Source organism: Echeneis naucrates, chromosome 13 (genome assembly GCF_900963305.1).
Source record: "Echeneis naucrates chromosome 13, fEcheNa1.1, whole genome shotgun sequence".
NCBI classification, from domain to species: domain Eukaryota; kingdom Metazoa; phylum Chordata; class Actinopteri; order Carangiformes; family Echeneidae; genus Echeneis; species Echeneis naucrates.
Genome location: NC_042523.1, coordinates 11,484,380 through 11,504,117, shown reverse-complemented (window position 1 = coordinate 11,504,117; position 19,738 = coordinate 11,484,380). Strand labels below are relative to the sequence as shown.

General features: G+C 39.2%; 1 protein-coding gene across 2 annotated transcripts; it reads right to left on the bottom strand.

The window, feature by feature from the left end:
* Positions 1-25: 25 nt before the first annotated feature.
* On the bottom strand, positions 26-18,195 carry dhx36 (DEAH (Asp-Glu-Ala-His) box polypeptide 36). Of its 2 annotated transcripts, none has more exons than XM_029518123.1 (26): positions 17,687-18,195; positions 16,997-17,125; positions 16,710-16,819; positions 16,327-16,555; positions 15,889-15,927; positions 15,561-15,731; positions 15,355-15,434; positions 13,463-13,537; positions 12,381-12,547; positions 12,199-12,280; positions 11,975-12,115; positions 11,016-11,121; positions 8,646-8,733; positions 7,826-7,881; positions 7,661-7,725; positions 6,967-7,110; positions 6,403-6,520; positions 5,478-5,576; positions 4,714-4,887; positions 4,489-4,575; positions 4,314-4,397; positions 4,073-4,172; positions 3,837-3,927; positions 2,599-2,719; positions 1,119-1,271; positions 26-1,030 (listed from the first exon to the last, which is right to left on the bottom strand). In XM_029518123.1, exons 1-26 carry the CDS (start codon positions 17,945-17,947, stop codon positions 806-808), a joined length of 3,195 nt encoding a protein of 1,064 aa, XP_029373983.1. In that variant the 5' UTR covers positions 17,948-18,195; the 3' UTR covers positions 26-805. The 2 variants fall into 2 exon arrangements, with proteins under 2 accessions (XP_029373983.1, XP_029373982.1); XM_029518122.1 differs by having other exon boundaries at positions 27-1,030; positions 16,710-16,817; positions 16,968-17,125.
* Between the last annotated feature and the right edge of the window lie 1,543 nt (positions 18,196-19,738).

The window sequence follows — 19,738 nt, the reverse complement described above, 5'->3', positions numbered from 1 at the left end:
AATCAGCTTGTGTTAATAAAAGCTTTATTGTATGGAACCTGTCATGTATTCTTTTCCCTGAGGACACCTGCTAGGTAGAGCAAATCAAATTAGTACACTTTTGTTCCTCCAGCACATAAACCATGTGCTCTCTGGACATTGACTCAAGGCTTATCGGAAATTTGCATAAAACCCTCTGGCCATCAACACTTACTCTGATTTGGATTAATGAGATATTGACTATTAAACTTAGTAAACAGTTACAAATCGCTAGGATTTAACAACGATGCAGATGTTCTTCAACCAAATATTACCCAGGTGATTTTAACGATCCAGAGCTCAGAGGTATTATGCTTGAAATGAAAAGAAATGGGGTTCGTCCATCATTGAGCAGATAATGGTCTCCCAGCAAACAGTCAGCAATATTTCAGGGTAATGGTTACCTGTGGTTTTTAATTCCTAAATATCAGCCCAGTAAGTGGACGAGACTAAGTAAGGCATTTTATTGTACAGCTTTGCTTTATTGGCAAATCCATTAAGTGTGTGATTTATCCAAACCAAAAGTGTACGAGCGACATGATAAACAAAACAGATACAGAGTGTTTTTGAAAACAGATTTGTCCTTCGCCGGTAGGACCAAATAATCAAACAACTAATATTGGGAGTTATTTATATGCACAAGATTTTCGAGTACTGTGCTTCAGGAGCACCCTGGGAGAAGTAAAATATCAACCTAGAAGGCCAGCTGTGGTCATAAATATGCCATCTAACCTGTGTTTCCAGTTGTTTCTCCCCTTTCCGTAACCAGCTGAAACCCTGGCCACTTCTAATCATCGTCGTCATCATCGAAGTATGAGTGTTGTCCCCTTGAGGTTGATGCCCAACATTCATCATATCCTTTAGTGCTGCCTGCAGGCTTCTCCTCGGTGGTGATGAGGTCTATTATTGCTGTGATGACGGCACAGTCTTTGGACTGGCGGTTTTGCCAGTCCACAGTAGCCGGGTTACGGATTTTACCTTCAAGTAGCAAATCCAGCTCTTTCTTTAAACTCTGTTTCAAAGACATGGAACAGAAGCGTGTAGAAGCAGAAGCCTCATGAATGACAATGTGTGTGCGCGCATATGTGTCCTTTGATTACCTTGACAAGATGAGCGATACGTGCTGGGGATCTGAATACGATCCACTGGTCCACTGCGATGGTCTCCTGGTCCTTGTCTTTCTGGATGGTGATGTCTCCTCCAAAAAATAGCAGTGAGAACGGTGACACTTCAGTGCAATCATACAGGAAGATCTGGGGGCACACAGGGAGATGTCAGGGTATTACGCCAAACACACTAACACACTCAGTGACAGAGAGCATCATCATTATGACACACCATGCCTGGCAGCTATTCTGTGGTGTGAGCTGAAAGTGTCCCATTAGCGAAGAGTGGCTGTAAGTTTGAAATGTGTTTCAGAGCCTCCAGAGTGAGGAGTCTGGGAGAGTCTGTAATGTGTTATGTTCCTCTAAATTCATTTTCATCCTTAAACTAAAGGTTACAGCTGTAAAATAGATTGACTCAAAATGAGAACAGACAAGTTTTTCACAAATGATTTTCTAAGTAAAGAAATATTTCTCACTAAAACGACTGTCATCAGTGAACACTGCAGACGTGAAACTCAGTAATAGACTGATCAATATGCACACATTTGAACAAATGTTGTGCTTTAAGGTCAAAAGCTACAGAGAACACAGAAGCAACAGACTGAGGTCAAACAAAAATGATTACAGCTTTAAAGGAAAAAAAGGATAGCGTTGAAAATTGATGTCAGAGCTGTGGAGAAAGGTTGAGGGAGTGGGCAGGTGACAAGGTGGAAAAAAAGAAGGGAAGTGTAATGTAATGGTCCAGCAGGGGCAAGTGCATCAGGAGATAAAATTTTACGTCATTCCTCATTTTCTTTTTCATTCTTCCTACAGTACTGGTCTTCTGCTCCCTTCTTTTTCTCTGTGAACAACAACCTTGAATGTCAGGCAAATCTCCAAATACCTTACTTTTAATATAGACACAAATGCCATGTATTGTACATTAATCCACTAACAGACTACAAGGTAAAAGATGATGGCAGTAATGATGACAAAGTCGAGCAAAACCCTTTTTCTTCATGAATATGAAGGCAGAAAAGTGAGAGACAAATGCACAGGCAGCAATCAGAGAAGACATGAAAGGTGTATTTTCTGCCCAATAGAAACATTCACAAAGAGCGACAGCATAGAAAGAACAAAGATAAATGGAAGGGATGGGAAAATAGGGGCGTGTAGAGCATCAAAAAAAAAAAGAAAAAAGGGAAAAAAAGTGAGGGTGGTAGTTAGCAAGGTGCATTGACTGTTTGCCCCCCCCCCCCCTTACATTGTGTGTGGAAGCTTTGAAGCACAACAGCCTTTGAGATAGAGTTGAAAGGCAGCATTTTAATCAAATATTCATTCAGTGTAAAGCTGGCATAGTACCACTGCTAACCTTTAGCCACTGGCCCTTCTTTCCACTCACATGCACCCTTCAGAGGGACACATAATAAAGAAGACACACAGCAATACACAACATTTGCATTGCATTTAAAACACCAATTCCCAGGTCACTCACACTGCTTGTTCTCATCTTGAGGTGATAGATAAGCCAGGTGTAGTTGTACACTGTCTCTTCGGCATTGACAGATTTGGGGTGAATACACACCTTCCCATCTGCCTGTGTATACACATTAACCCTAAGAAAGACAAGGTGGCATTAGACTAGGTGTCAAAGTGTTTTGAGTAAGTGCAGTGGGAAGAGTTCAATAGTTTGATGAACCAAATAAATTAATAATATAGCGTTTACTCCCATCAATAACCTGGTAACGGTGAAGAAAAGAAAGTGCTGATCAGAGCACCATTCATTTTTTACATTTTTAAATTATCCGCTGTAAGTCCAGCATTGTGGAATACTACAGTAGAGTTCAGTGCAGTGAAGACTTTTAGCATATATGCCTTATACGTTGGTTGGTTCCCAAAATGTGTGAAAAGGCACAATTACCAGAATATTTCATTCAATTCAACCAGAAAGTACTTTCAGCTCTGTATCCAACAACAACATTCAAATGCCTCTGGTTTCTTAATATGATGGGACAAAAAGAATCTTCTGTTATTTTGCCAATGAGCAGACCAAAGAAAATCTTTGGCATATTTGACAAATCATGGCCAACAACAAAGTAAAGAGTCGGCTCTAGACTTCTGTTTGTCAGCCAGACAAAACTATTGGCTTAGCTAAAGGCAACGGGCTGTTTGTACCAGACAATGGATTGATACAGCAAACAAAAGTAGACAAAAAGTACTTCATCAAGCATTGCTATATAAAAAACTTTGCAGAGCTGTGGTACAGACATGAAAATTTACAACAGCACAACTGTTTTGAAGTACTTATGCAGGGGATATGACCCTGGATATTAGGGTCTAAAGCTGTCAGCAAAACAGACAAACAACACTGACAGCCCCACTGTCAGGAAACGTCTGTCTCCCTCTGGTCTGTCTGTCTGTCTTTTGAACACAGGTCACAGCCGTTGCCTTTATATCTGCCTGAGGGTGTTTTTATGATGACAGCATTGATTTTCAGTTGCAAAAGCCTCTCTGCTTTTGAGAGATGTCTGTAATAGGGTCTGTGCACAGGCTCAGGTGATTATCAAAGGACACTTACAGGAGTATTACCTGATAGGTTTGATGAGCTATTGTGCTGTGAAGTCTGTTTTTGCCTAGGATCAATATGAATGATTGGGAACCTTTCTATCTTGTGCTGTGCCATCCTTTGCTTTCTGTCACTGAACAACTCCCTTGTTAAATTGACATACATACCCAGGCCTTTTTTTGCTGTGAGATGGTCTGATCATGGCCACCTTAGGGTAGAGACCGGCTACAATCACTGCTTTGATTAACTTCTCATTGTCTGAGGAAACAAGTGAGAGTTAAAAAAAAAAAAAAGCACAAATGATGGCTTCATCATTTACATGTTACATATGATTTGTAATTACTGATCCATTACAGAAAAGATTTGTTTATGGCTGAAAGGCAAACAAAAAACTTGACTCAACCTGAGTTGACATTAGATTTGGGGTCTTTGGGGTCCTTGCTGCTGACAAATCCTGTATTCATCAGATGCTCAGCAAACTGACCCTTCATATTATGCAGCATCTGAGCGATAAAAAAAAAAAAATTCTTACTTTTTAAAATGTCCGCTTGTTTTTATCTGCACAAATAGAGATTGTAATCATGGACATTTACAAACATTTCAGTGTAGCGTTCAGCCAAACACACACAATCAGCCCAGCTCACCTGAAGTGTATTGGCAGACAGGAAGTTGTCCCAGCAGTAATCTTTCTCATACCAGGCACCTCGCTTTTTTGCATCCTCCCAACCCTAGCCAATCAATGTATGATATGTAAATATAAGATTCAACCATAAACAGAACAGAGGTGAAAGAAAATGTGATAGTTGAGAGATAATTTACCTGGAATGCATTGACAATTGTGAGATGGTCACTCTTGGAGTTTCTGGAGAGGGCCTTTCTCCTCATGTCTGCCACTTTCTCTTTACCCTAAGCAAGGGACAGATGTATTCAAGATCAATGCTCTAAATGCCTTATTTGTCATGAAAAAAGAAAATCAGTTATGCTGTAGCAATGTGTTAAGTGTGTGTGTGAGGTGTTTTCATGTCTGTGCACTCTGCACCCTACCAGGGGTATGAAGAAAGGGTCTTTGAAGCTGAGTGAAGCAGCGATGGTGAGCACAGGGTCGAGGCAGCCCATCAGAGCACCAAATAGGATGAGTTTGCCAATGTGAGGCTCCACGGGCAGACGAGCCAGGTGGAAACCCAGCGCTGTCAGATTCTCTGAATGGTCCAGGGCATTCTAACAACATTGTAACACATTTAGTCAGGTTTGGTAAACACTAAAAAAAAGCCTTTGTTAAAATAGAGATGGGTAAATACAGGCAAGGCTCCCACTGAGGACCAGTGGACACACAGTGTGTGTTGGTTTCGCTTTTGAACAAGTTGTCATCAAAAGCCCTGAGTTTTGTTGCCACCAAATCCAAGTAATGCTTCCTGAATTGATTATTCTTCAACCTTGTTACTGTGAAATATGTGTTGCATTTTAGCTTCTGAACAGAAGCACCAACTTCTCTGTTGCTCTTAAGTGCATGTTTGCATCTCTCTTCTCCACAAGAGGGGAAACTACAAAATAACATGGTTAGATTTGGCAGGTTTGTAAATAACTCCTCTCGCCAAGATCCTGGAAACAACAGACAGAGGTCAATGGATAGGCTGCTAATATGTTCCTTGTGGTCACTATACTCTTGTTGCTAGCATGATGTTTTGTTATTGAAAACATTTCATTAAAGCTGAAACAATGTGTGATCAGCAGATTATTAATGGTCCCTGAATCAATTGATGGGCTTCTGACTTTTTATAACGTTTTAAATAATCTTTAATCTTTCTTACCAGATCCAGGAGGTTTTTGATGGCAAGACTGACAGCCTTTTCAGTGGGGGGGTCCAAAGCTTTCTCCAGGAATCGAGCTATGGACCCAAGCTTCAGTATCTATTCAGCACACATTACATCAAATCACATTAGACACCAATGAGCAGAGACATTCTATCTTTCTTACATTAATTCCCTTTTTTCTAAGGAAAGAATTAATTGTTGCAATACATAGATAGAGCAAGGTCTATTCAATTATGTGTGTTTTCTTCCAACAAGCATATTGAAGAAGACACGGTGTGCTGATATTGCTTTTTACAAGATGACACTGGCATGCTGTAAATTGTGGGCTGAGCACAGACCAGTCATACTAAAACTCACCTGATGTATATGCACTTTCCCTAAATTTTCTGTTGCATATAAAAAAGTGATTCAAAATGCACCTAACACCCACCTGTAACAAGGTGAAAACTGAGGCAGGGAAAACATTTCTGTGTCTGACTAATAAAGTGGTGTTGAAGTGTTTATGCTCCTCTCACTTTAAGGACAGTCTAATGCATTAGTCCACCCACTCGCTTCAAAAACCACATTACATACATACTTAAATATATCCAACTGAACTAGTGAAAGAAACACTCACTGAAATGCGTATCCAATACAGCCACTGGTGAGAACAATCATTGCAAACACTAGATCTGAGTGAACTTTGGCTTAATGTTCCATTAGCATGTGTTGAAATATGTCTAAGTGGGGGATTCAAAGAGAGAAAGCAAAAATAGGGGGGGGAGACAGTAAGCAACCAAAGAACATGTGTTCATATAAGAGAATAAGGCTCAGCAGAGGATAGTTTATGTTGTCTGCAAATAGAGAGAAAGAGCATGAATCTGCCAAGCATGCTTTCTCCATCAGTCTGTCTCATCTGTCATGTTCTCTCCACATATTCAACCTTGATCTGTAGACACAGCTCCTCCAGTGGTGTCCTCATAATTTCAGGTAATTGATAGGCATCCAACAGGCTCGCCCTCAGACCATTGTATAGATGATAGCACTTCCCTGGACACACCCTGGAGATAAGTAGAGAAGAATATAGAGTTAGGAATGAAAAGTGTATGTTATGCGTTATATCAAGTCTGCGACAGGGGCTTAATTTAAAATAAATGGTTAGAAACCACACACAGCAAAATGCTTCAGATAATTAGGCCTTGCTCCACTTTTATATCCAGAGCTAGTGAAAGGAACAAATGTCTTGAATCACAGACTGGAAACAACCTGGTAGGGCCTACACTCAGCCTTTCTCTTTGTTTATAGATGGGAAGGGAGGAATGTGTGGGCAGATGGGGAAGACTGCTGGAGAGTTGAGATGACAAATAAAATTGAAAAAATATTCCTCCCAGATTAGTATCACACATCCAGAGTCACCATGATGCTGCCTGTCCTGATTCTAAAATTATCCAGGGAAAAAAAACCAACCAAACAAACAAAACCTTAGTCCAGACTAATTTAAACCTACCTGCCAGCTCGTCCTTTCCTCTGTTTGGCGTTGGCCAGGCTGACCCATTCAGCTGTCATAGTGCTGATGTTGTTCTTTGTGTCAAAATTGGTCTCCTTAATCTTCCCTCCGTCTATCACATAGACAACATCATCTATGGTGATACTGTGGTGAAGAGTAGAGAGAAGAAGAAAAAAGGGACAGAAGAAAGACCAAATCAGAAAAAACAAAACAAAAATAAAAACGCTTCAAAGGAGTCTGTTAAGAATGCTTAGCTAACACACACATCGTGAGAAGTAAAAATAAATTTAGCCCTTTAGTAGGTTTAGAGTCTATATGTAGCGAAAGGATTTGAGGGGACTGGAGATGACTTCTTAATTTGCTCTGTGTGCGACTGAGGCTCAATGGAAAACATCAACAAATTGCCTGTTCCAAAAAAAAAAAAAAAAAAAAATCAGCGTGCTCCATCCAAGCCAACCGTATTTGTAATCAATCCAAGAAGAATATGTTAATTAGAAACAAATCTGTAGGTTCAATGAAGGGATAGGACCAGTTACATAACTCTTTCAAACTAAATTACAAACCAAATGATCACTTTGTGTCATCACTTATTATTATTCTTGCCAAGAAAATAACAGCCAATAATATATTTTTCAAAGGGAGTTAGCACAAAAGCTGGAAAAGCCAAAGAACACATTCACATGCACATACCTACCTAGTTTCAGCTATATTGGTAGCAATCACAATCTTTCTGACTCCAGGAGGAGGCCTTTTGAACACCTGAGACAAGTGAGGGAGAAAGATGACAGTGACAGTTCAGATGCTGAGAAACAGAATAAAGCAGGACAATGAGCAGAGACAGAAACAGAAGAATGCTGACCTGCGTCTGATTAACGGTAGGCATGAGCGAGTGCAAAGGGATGATAACGAACCGGTCTGAAATCACAAAAGGACACAAAAGAAAACTCAAACAAAACGCCATTTGCAAACATCAGATAGGCACTCGTGTCTATAATCATCGTCATGTGTATCCTGGTAAATAATGAGATTACATTTATTTACAACTATAATTTATTCATCTTTGCAAACAAATATGTCACTAAAACAGTTTTCAATTACCCAAAAAAATATATATATTATCATGGCATATTTAATACATAAAAGAAATAAATTAATGCATCTCCGCATAGAAAAATGCAGTCACCTGAGAAGGTTGCCACCAATTAAATAAAAAAAAAAAAATCTGACTTTTGTTCCTTGACATGCACTAGAATAAAGACTGATTGGTCAGATGTTTGTGATTTGATACACCAGAGCAGATGGAAAGAACCAGAATCGCATCTAATCAAGTCTAAATAAATGTGGGTGGCAATCTCATAGACTCATAGATGCTGTTAAATTAAATAGTGCTAGAAGCTTGTGCGTGGGCCAAGGCCAGAGCTCGTCTCGAAGCAAGGATTTGTGGAAATAAATAAATAAATGTCAAGAATTGGTAGTTTACAGATTATTTTACAGTTTGGGATCATAATTTGTGCTTGATTTGTCTCTTTTTCACATTCTAATAATACTTGAATAAAATTCTTTCAAATTGCTCTCTCACTGTTAAGTCAGTGTATGTATAGCCAGAGGCTCCAAGTTTCCACATCACACAACACTGCAATGTGCCATCCCTGTAGGTGTGTGTTGCTCTTTGTGTATACCTGATCGGAACATTTGCTGAGCCATGAGTAAGTCATTGAGGCTGCTGATGTTGTCCCAGCCAGGGAGGAACACCAAGATTGCTCCGTCCTGTCAGACAAAAAACACAACACAGACTGTCCTTTGAGGAGCTGATCCAAGGCAGATGGGCATGACTTTCCCTAAGTTCTGAACCTCTGCATTCAGCCACACAAAAATCCCTGATGCTCAGTGCCAATTTGATTTTGACAATAACATCTTTCTTCTACAGGGCGTTCTCTGTTACCACAGATTGCATGCTCTCAGAGGAACAGAAAAAATAAGAAAACCAATAAGTCACTTGGGAAATAAAAAACACAAATGCAGGCTGAGAAGGTGATGAGCAAAACATCAGCAGGATAACATGAAAAGGATGCTAGGGTTGGTGGTGCTTCAGTTTGAGCACATCTCTGAAGATTAAAATGTTTTATGATAGCTGAAAAGTAATCACAGTTGGCAACAGTCATTGCAAAAAAAAAAAAATTTGCAAATAGTGTTGCAGTGCTAAAAGGTTTGACACCTTGCTCCCAGAGTTATACACAAAAGCTACAGTGTGTTAAAAGCTGATAAGAAACAACTAATATTTGATGCAAACATGACAGTAACAGTTAATGGCATACACACGGAGATTTGATTGTTCAAAGCAAGCCAGAGTTGCTACCAAAGATAAGAGTGTGTACACCCCAATAAAATGGTCAGTGCTTTTACAGAATAGATAGATATTGTCTAAATATTAATAATAGTTTAAACCTAATAAAATAGGAGGAAAAAACTATTTTTACTTTATCATCAAGGGCAGCCATTCAAGGAAATGCTATGATGCTATATGATATCAAAGCCCTAAATTTAAGTAATAATGATTCTCAGGATAATAAGCTAGTATAAAATAACCCAACCCTTAAAAACTTTGGTATTAATTTCCCAAGAGGAAATTCATTGAAAGTAGCTCCTAGGCCCTGAGCAGCCCTGCTTTTTAATTAAAACTAATTATTGGTACTATTGCTCATTCAGTGGCACCCACGTGGGACTGGATTTGTCCGTGTTAATGCATGTGTAAGTGTGTGAAAGAGAAGACGAGCAGAGAAATCCAGGCAATGTTCCTAGTTACAATCTGATATTAACATATGTTCGCACACATGCACTACAGACAGAGCTTCTGATTAATTACAACTAAAAATCGAGTAACAGCAGAGTAAGCTCTGTCATGTTGGTCTACTATTTAGCATATACACACACCAAACTGCCCATAGACAGATACAGCTGCACCCGGCAGGCATTCATTACTGCCTCCATGTCAACCCCCGAGGTATTTAATCAGACCCCTGCGACATAATTAACCAATCATCACAGTTGAAAGCCCGGCAGAACGCCCCCTATCTTTAGTATAGGAAAACATCATGACAGATCAGCCAGTTCCCATCTGAGCCAAATGACACTGCCACAGCGAATCAGCTGGTCGACTGGCTCAGTGTGGCTGTGACTGATAGAGATACAGTTTCATGTGGGAAAGGATAATTACTCTGTCTATCTTCATTAGTCACTCCTCATTGGACGCCATTCTCTTTTTTCTGTCTTTGTTCTGTTCCTCTCCCACATGTTTGACTAGCTCCACTTCACTTTGAAACCACAGGGCACGTGAGAGCAGGTTGTGCTTGCCATTATTATTTTCCTCTTAATAGCAACAGCTGGCTGTATTCTGTGATGTTCTGCTGCATTGTGTGTCCGTTGGCTCATGCATGTCTCACACAATTCTGTGAGTAATTACAGCTGGAAACTATGAAAATATGTTGCAACTATATAATTATATGGGAAATCTGTCATATTCATGGATTCTCCCCAAATTTGTATGCACAAACATCTTCCTCATATAGAAATATTTCACTTAGGTGTAACTGAGTCACCTAAGTACTTTCTTCTGACCTAGTTGACATACTGCCTATCACCCGAGTCTAAACTGCTCACTGAAAAAACAAACAAAAATTAGGAATTAACATTAACTGGTCAGGAAAAAAGGAATGGATTTGCATTGAGGGAGCATCTGCAGAATCAGTCATTAAACAGATCTGCTGCCAGGATCCATGTTATTTCATCTGATTTCATCTAGTGTTACTCCATGTTTGCATGCTCATCCTCCTGTTTTTCTATCTGCTCCAACTGAGATTATACACTATTTCACTCCTTTAGTCATTAACTTTTAATTGACAACACACAATATAAAAACTACAGGTTTCCATGAGACAAGCAGTCCAGGCTTTTAGACTGCTGAAACCCATAGTAGCTTATCAGGAATCTAATTTCACCTCTGAGGACAAATGTACTGTGCCTTGAAACCAGACATCCAAAGTCAAACTCACCTCCTCGTTGAGAACAATATGACGGATTAGTGCCAGGACAAGTTCCAGATCAATCTTGTCATCATTATCTAACATCTCCAGTGCTGCAATAGTTTGGTCTGAGTATCTGTAAAGCATAAGGCAAAACAATAATAATGCACCTTCTCCAGTGCTTCTGCATGGCAACAGGGTGTTCTTGATGAAAAATTATGACAGTTTTGACTTCCTTACAAAACACAATTTTTAGGTTCCCTTCTCTAATGCTCAAGTTGAACTGCTGAAAACGATTTTCACAGCTATGAAAGTTTCCAAATATTAATGAGAGTTGGCATATTAGAGACAACTGTCAACGTCTGCAAAGGACCACAATGGCATTGTTCAACACAAAATTAGCCAAAAAAATGGATATTCATAAACACCAGGTGTTTCAGTCGGCAGTCAATACAACAAAATGAACTGTCATTTCTGTTTCATGTGGAGCCTAAGAAACTGGCACTGTCATTTTTTTTTTTTATCATTATTATTTTTGTGTGTGTGTGTGTTGCTACTCAATCTGCATACAGCGCAAGCAAATCCAGCACGACACCATTTAGTGGCATGCTGGGCTGTATCAAAGTGTATAGTGATCAGAGTAGGTTTTAGATGTTTACAGCTGCAAAAATATTATTATTCTGCTTTAAGTCATAACATTAACATTTAAATGGGTGCTCTCTTACATTTGTCACACAAGCCTCAATTATACTTTGAAATCGATCGCTTAGTTTTTACTGCATACAGTTTAGGAAGGCACTGTTCTGTTGTGCTGCCCAGTCACTTGTGACACAGAGTAGTAAAAATAGTTGTAAAGAAAACGGATGCAGAGCAAATAGCTGTGTTAAATTAAGAATTAGTTTGTTCAGTGTTTCCAAGAAAAGAGCTGGGAGTTATTTCTTTGCATTTTCTCTCAGAGTCAAAAAATGTAGATATTCTCATTAACTCACCGTTGATGCAATGTACGTGCATAATAAGGCCAGCTCTCTTTGTACTCAGCCTCTTTCTCCTCTTTCTCAGGTCTGGAGTTGCGACCCTGCCAAAAGCCTTGTTTCCTTGAGGACCGGCGGTCCTGATTTTGTGGATAATACCTGCCAGAAAGACAACAACCGGCTTAAATGAAACGAGAAGGACACAAAGGTTTTGTGTTTGTTTGGGAAAGGCGTTTTCCTACTTGGTCATCTCGATAATCTCCTCCAGTAGGAACTCTTCCACTGGGAATGTTAATCCAGGGATGTGGATCATTGGACAATTGTCTAAAGAAAGAAGAATGTAGGGAAGTTGAAATCTCAAAGCCAATGAAACTGCAAAAAAAAAAAAAAAGAAATTCAGTATGTTGCAATCTGGGTTGCACACCAAAATACTTCGAAAACTTTTCCGCATTGAGTGTTGCACTCATGAGGATGATCTTGAGATCGTCACGGAGGTTGAGTAGCTCCTTCACAATGATTAACAAAACATCTGATTGCAGGTTCCTCTCGTGTATCTCATCCAACACCAGGTGACTGATGCTGGATAACAACCTGACAAAAGGAAAAGGTAGAATGACTATCTTGCAGTTGCAGGCCACCAAACACAATGCAGGTCACAAGTGCCCATTCATGACTTGGCCCATTAAATAATGTCTGTAAGTGCATTAACTTTTGACGTTAAACTTCGACCATCAAACTTCATTCAATTCATCCTTGAGTATTAAGTGAACATTTGTACCAGGATTTGTTTAGCATGACACCAAAAAGAAAAAGAAAAGAAAAGAAAAGACGGTCTGGCTGTTGTTACCAAGGAAACAATTGTAAACATGAAAAAAGTTTTATTTATATAAGTATAACAAATCAACTGTGAGTCTGATTGATTAAAATGGCAGGTCTATAAAGCTGAAATCTGTGATAATGAATGAGATGAGACTGTGGGACTAAAACAGTTAAGATTAATGCATCACTAATGTGTTGGCTGGAGACAAACAGTCCAAAGATGTACAGACATAGCTGCAGCACATACACCCTGTCTGCTTGTTAGCCAGCTTTTATGTAGATATACCTTCATGCCAAATTGCCATAATTCTTTCTGACAATTGTGGTCCCAAAATGACTCACTAGAGACATGCAAATTCTGAAAGAATACAAGGCACAACGATGAGAAAAGCTGTCACCCTCACTTAGTCTCTTTGGTTTTTCTGAAGACACTCAGAATGCGACGATGTGTATGCAGGGATGAGTCAACAGGCACTGTGTGTTTGTGTCTGTGTGTCTTTATTTTCTCTGCCTATGAGACTGGAGACCCACACTAATGTATCTTCAACAGACAGTGGACTCGACCACAAATCAATTGGATAAAACAGAGTGATGCACAGGGGAAGACAGTGTGCAGGGAGCTGGAACTGAGAGGAAAAGCAGAAGAGAAAAAGAAATGCTGGAGGAAAGCTTTGGGGGGACACTCACCGGTCTGAGCGAAGCCACTGAAGAATAATGCCTGTTGTACAGTACAGGACTGAACCTTGTCTCCTTGGCAACCGGCTGAAAGGCGTAAAAACAAGAAAAATGTATATATAAATAAATTGAAATTGGCACAACACTAAGTAAAAGACTACTGTAAAATGAAGACAAGCGTTACCAGAATGAGCTTCTCTGTTTACTTTTTCTATTTGTTACTGTTCAAGACTCCATTGCCGCCCTTCTTTTTCCTCTTTTAGAATTCAAAACATTTCATTGTATCAATTTCTGCTTAGTCTTTCCACACAAATGAATATAACTGCAAATGATGTTGCAATAAATCCTTGCTGATGCAATTAATGCCATCTATTAAATAATGTTATTGTCACACCTTCATATCAAATTAAGCCAGTATCAGTCAGTGATGACAGATTTACTCAAACAACAACCATGAAAAACTTGTCATTTATGTTGATCAGAAACAAAGCAGAACCTGCCAGTCTTCTGACGCATCTAAAAGAAGAATTGCACTGACAACTGAACAACATCAAAAGTTTTACTGCATAATTGATGCAAGTGCGTTGTTTCCAACAGAACTTGGACTTATTTCAAGAGAAATACACAAATAACAATAAATGTATTTTTTATGAAGCACTTTTTGAATCAGGGTTACAAAGTATTTCGCAACAACAACACATAATATAAACAGTTGAATGATCAAAGAAATAAGCAGCAGGGCATAATAAACTTTACTGATGAAAAAAAAATTACTGCTCACAATGATAGAACGGTATATGTTTTATACACAACACAGATTAAAAACTAATGAAAGAGTGCTAACAGTTATTGATAAACCTGTCCTTAACAACTAGTATGTTTTGTTATGAAACTGAAAAGAGCCACTAAAGGAAAAGCTTTCAAGGGACCAGGCAAAATGGCAGAATTAATCTGTTGAGGGGCAGAGGTCCAATACGATCTTCTTCCCTTCTCTGTGTGTGCAGTTTTTCTATACTGTTATATTGCAAGTTTCCAAGAAGCCTGGTGTTTACTCAGCACTACACTTATCAGTGATTACTGATGCTTCATCTATCCCAGAGTAAATAGCAATAAAAATTAGGTACTGTTATCTATGAGGTGATGTTTTTTGTTTTCTTTTAATTTTTTTTTAACCAAATACAAGTTCGCTATCATCTGATTATTAATGATAGTTTTGAAATCCCAATACTGACAGATGATGATTGTGATAATTTTATTTACTCTAAACTGTTTCCTACTTTATGTGCATTATAATAAAACACCCATTGTTTATTGTATTATCCCAGATACTGTGTGGATGAATAACTACCTACCTTCAAATGTAACTGTCATCAGCAAAGACTTGATTAAATGTTCAGGATAAATTGTTATTAGTTTTTAAAGATTACTGAACTGAAAGCGTTATTTTTTTACTTTTTATTTTTTATCATATGGTAGGGCAGAAATGGCCAAAATTGACAGTTCATGGATGTACCACTGAAAGAAAGCCACAGCAGTGGATGAGTCGTGAAAGCTAAAGTAACCGCAGAAGTTGACAGCACAGCAGTAAGAATGCAACCTCAAAAGACATCTTTCTAAATTGGCTAGGCCCTTCACAGTCTAGTACCTTGTTATCTATCTCATTTCTTGAACAGTCAGTAATAATTTTCTTTTCATCCTTGTACTTCTCATCTCGATATCACTCTGCCTTTATATCACAGACTTGGCTAGATTCCTTGCCTCTTACTGGATCTATCTAAACCTCTCTCATGTTTTATAATCTATCGTATAGAAAACACTACAGTTCATGAAGTCAGATGTCAGTAATGTGCTAACTGGATATAAAGTATGCAATAAAACAATCCATGCAATAAAGACTTCCTTACCTCTGTAGGCGGATTTGATATCCACAAGAATTTCCGTTCCCCACACTTTCTGCCCTCTCTGCTGCTACACGCTCTGCAACCTGAGAGTAGACAGACAGACAGACAGACAGACAGACAGACAGACACAAGTATATATATATATAACGGCAGCAACAACAACATATAATCCAACACTATCATACCTTAAAACACAGCAGGGTACATACCGAGATGGCACTGATGCGACGAGGCTGTGTGCAGACCACCCGGCACATGGAGCCCATGCCTCTATCGATATGGTCATCCAGAATGAATTGTGTGACCTGGGTGGTCTTTCCACAGCCTGTCTCACCGCTCACAACCAGGACACGGTTAGAGTTGATCAGTTTAACCAACTCCTGAGAATGGAAATGTGGAAGCAGATAGGAAATGGGATAAGAAGGTCTGTAGTTGGAGGTAAACATTTTTCAGAAAACAAATTATGTTTTAGCAGAAACAATGTGAATCAAGATGAGGGCAGAATTTACTTAAACACTGCATGTAATTAAAACTTACCTCCTTTTTGCTGTAAGACGGTAGTTTTTCTCGGAATTTCTGAGGATGAAAATAAAAATAAATAGATGGAACCAATAGCAGATTATTCCTGTCTAGAAATTAACAATACATACAGTGTTTAGTATTTTCCAACTTAAAAGACTCAGCTATATTCTGTATGAGGGCTTTGTTCTAACTTATTTAAACCTTTAAACATAATCCCATATATCCTAAAGTTGCCAATATAGCAACAGCTTCTATAAAACCAAGTGAAACTTGTTAATTATCAAGATGGAACTTGGTACACTAGTTTTTTGTACTGTAAACCACTCTTCCTTGTTTTATTGTTAATTATCATGCAACTTTGATCATATCATCGTCTTTGAAAATATTAAGATGTGCAACTCTTATTTACCACTGTGGTGTATATATATCAAACTTGGTACTAATGGTACTCACTAGCATTTCTTTGTACTTTGGATCTGACCTCTTGCTCTGCAGATCTCTCTTTAAGTAATCATCAAGTGAATTATCTCGAGCTAATTCCTGAAATAAGTACTCCAGGTCTTTGTCTTTCACTCTCCACTTCTCTTTCTCTTTCTCCTTCTCCTCCTCCTCCTCCTCTTGCTGCTCTTCTTCGTCCCAAGCGTCAGGGGGTTCATCTTTATTGACTGCCAAAGAGCAGTTACTGAACAAAAAACATTACAGGGTATGAATATTTGAAATTTAGTGCCACAGCAGGAAAAATCTGTTCATCCGTGATTGTGAGGTGCTATTAAATATTAAACTGTATGTCTGGAACACACATCACAGTTATTTTTGCATGCATTTGATTTGCTTACCGTTTGTGAGCTGCTTTCTTCTGCATCGAACTAACTTCTTCCTCCTCTCTGTCAGATTTGAGCTCAATCTTATTTTTATGTTCTTCTGGCAGGTCCCCATCAAAGTAACTACAAACACAAGTCATAAACAAGTTGAAAGTTTCCTCTTTGTATCAGTGGTCAAACTTAAAAAAATTATATTATAGGGATTTTAATCCTACCATTCTTTACCATTCTCTGTGCAAGAATCAAATGAAACGCTTTGTGAATGGCTCTCACCAATGTCCACTGCTTCTGGTGTCTGTCTGCCAGTTGTCAGATGTAGTGGCTCTTGCTTTTCTGCTGTCTCTGTCTGAACAAGACTGTTCATTCTGGACAGAATTAAGCAGTTTGGTAATATGCTGCTCTCTGGCCTCATCCATCTGAACCACTGCACGCTGGACATAAACACGGAGAAGGCAAATTCAGCCATGACTGTGCAGTAATATAAATCTAATCAATAACAAGACATGTCAGGATCTAGGTGGTTTACTAGCTGTGTGCACGATGCTGCACACAGTAGCGTTTATAATTATCTGTAGATTTTCTGGTCTATGCACAGATTTCTGCAGTTCAAATTTTATTCAGAGCATGAATATATGTAGTGCAAAATGTGCCCAAAGTATGAAAACTATTTGTTCCTGCTATGAAACATGGCCTTGCTTTGTGACATTATTATTATGTTAACGGAGGCATCAGTGTGTACGTAGCATCTTACTGATGTTATTGTTATATATTTATATATATGTTACATCCCAGAGAAGTTGGGATCAACTGGTTTCAACCTCAACATTGTTTTCTTACTCATCATATACTAAAATGTGCCTCTGGCGTGTATCGAAAGATTAAAGCAACAGAAACTGCATATGTATCGTGTCATTTTCATCACCACAGGAGACTGGATATCTGCAGATAACTCGGCCTGCTCGCCACTTGGTCCAGCTCAATACAAACCGTACCGATCTCCGGTCGGCCTGTTTCCTCCTCACGGCTCCGTATCTGGCGTACCACAGGCCAATCTCTCGGCCCTTCAGGTGTGGAGGAGGACGGTCACGTTGCCCACCTCCTCCGTCCTGGTCAAAATCAGAACTCGGTGTCTTGAATCCTTCTCTGCCTCCTCCTCCTCCTCCTCTGTCCCATCTTTCTCTGCTTCCATCTCTGTTCCCTCGGCCTCCTCTTCTGCCTCTCCTCCCACCTCCGCCACCATATCCATAACTCATACCACCGTTACAAACAAGCCCTGGTTGCAGCAAATACTTGGTAACCAGAAATGACGATGCTAACTGATGCTAACTCTGATTTAAGCAGCTACAAGCCGTGTCTGTCCGAGTCGCTTTTGTTAGAAAGATGACGCTTCACCTCTGAATAAACTGACAGTCTATTGCTTAATACGTGTAAGTGCAGAACAAATGCTGATGTCCATAAATTAAAGTATTAATGCTAGCAGACCGGCAGCTCACTCGTATCGAGCAAGTCGCACAGTAACGACGTAATCGTCAGTGACGTAGTGCTTTGTAATTGGTTGGCCATCGAGCCATCAAACACAGTCTCGCCCACGTTTTCAGTGAAATGGTGTGTTCGTGGAGGTAAGTGAAAATAGGAAGGCTTTATCTGTAATCTAACATGAGTACTGTACTTAAAAACAATTCGTGTTTGACTTTTACCTGAGTTATTTGAAAATTTACTCTTCTCCTCCTTTTGCTTATTGCCAATTTTCCTTATAACACGATCTTATTTAAGAAATAGCTATGATGTTTACATACAAACTTATGCTATATGCCGTTATGATGTGTTTGTATATAACATGAATATTAAATTTACATTTAAATGTAGCCTATGTATTGATATACTGTATCAGTTTTGCAGTCACACAATCATGCCACTGAAACTGTGAAATCTATGTGCCACGCTATTCAGCTATGATACTCATTCATTCATTCATTTATTCATTTTCAACCACTCATCTGTCAGATTTGCATGGGATGCTGCAGCCAATTCAAACTGACCAGCTATGTTGATTTTATTTGAATGTATTTTATTGTATTGTATTTTATTTCATTTTATTTGATTTCAGTGAGCGTTGACAGTGCCAGCTCCCCTGGCGTTTTAATGAATAACACCTTATGACATTAAGGAAAAATGTTTCCATTGTTTTCCCTGCAGAGTCCCCACTAAATTTATCAATAGAAAGACATGACATGTCAGGACCTGAGGGGATTCCCCTTTTGTCCTGGATGCTTCAAACTGAGGGCTTTCTGCTCCATTTTCCAAATAACCTAATTTATACACAGTTCTCTGCAGTTGTTCCTCCACTTAGTTACCCACATCACTGTTAAGTAGTGACGAGGGTCCACCAGCTCTTCTTCTGGAGCAGATAGAGGAATCCTCATTTTCTTCTCCAGGTGCGGTGGAGAACATTTTCACTTCCTATTTCATCATTTGGTGCAGTATTACTTCTGGTACAGACAGCACGCTTTACAATGATTGTTAGACCGCACAGATAATTGTTGGCAGCTGCCCACCCACCATCAGTGACATTTACAACAGCGGGTATGGGAAAACGCCTCCTGTTTCATGATGCACTCTAATCACACTGCGAACAGACTGTTTGCCCCCCCTCCATCAGACAGGAGGATATGCAGCATCAAGGCCACCAGTCTGAGGAACAGCTCTGACACAGACGTTCTGAACCTAACTATATACTTGCTGCTGTTATTACAAGAACTACACATAAGGGAATTAGTGTAATTTCAGATGGATACATCGTGCACTTTAAAATAAAGACTTCAGCAATATCACGAAAACAGCTGCTGCCTCTGACTGAGCAATTTGCTGCTATGAATCCTATATCTTTATTTTAGGACATTGCTGCAAACTGGGCTCATTTTTCCACTCTGTTTATCTTCTATTTTTTAATAGCCTTTTTCGTCATGCAACCTTATCTGTAGCAGATAATAGCTCAGTGTTTCTTTAATATTTTGAAATCAGTGAACGTTTTAGACTTTGGCATT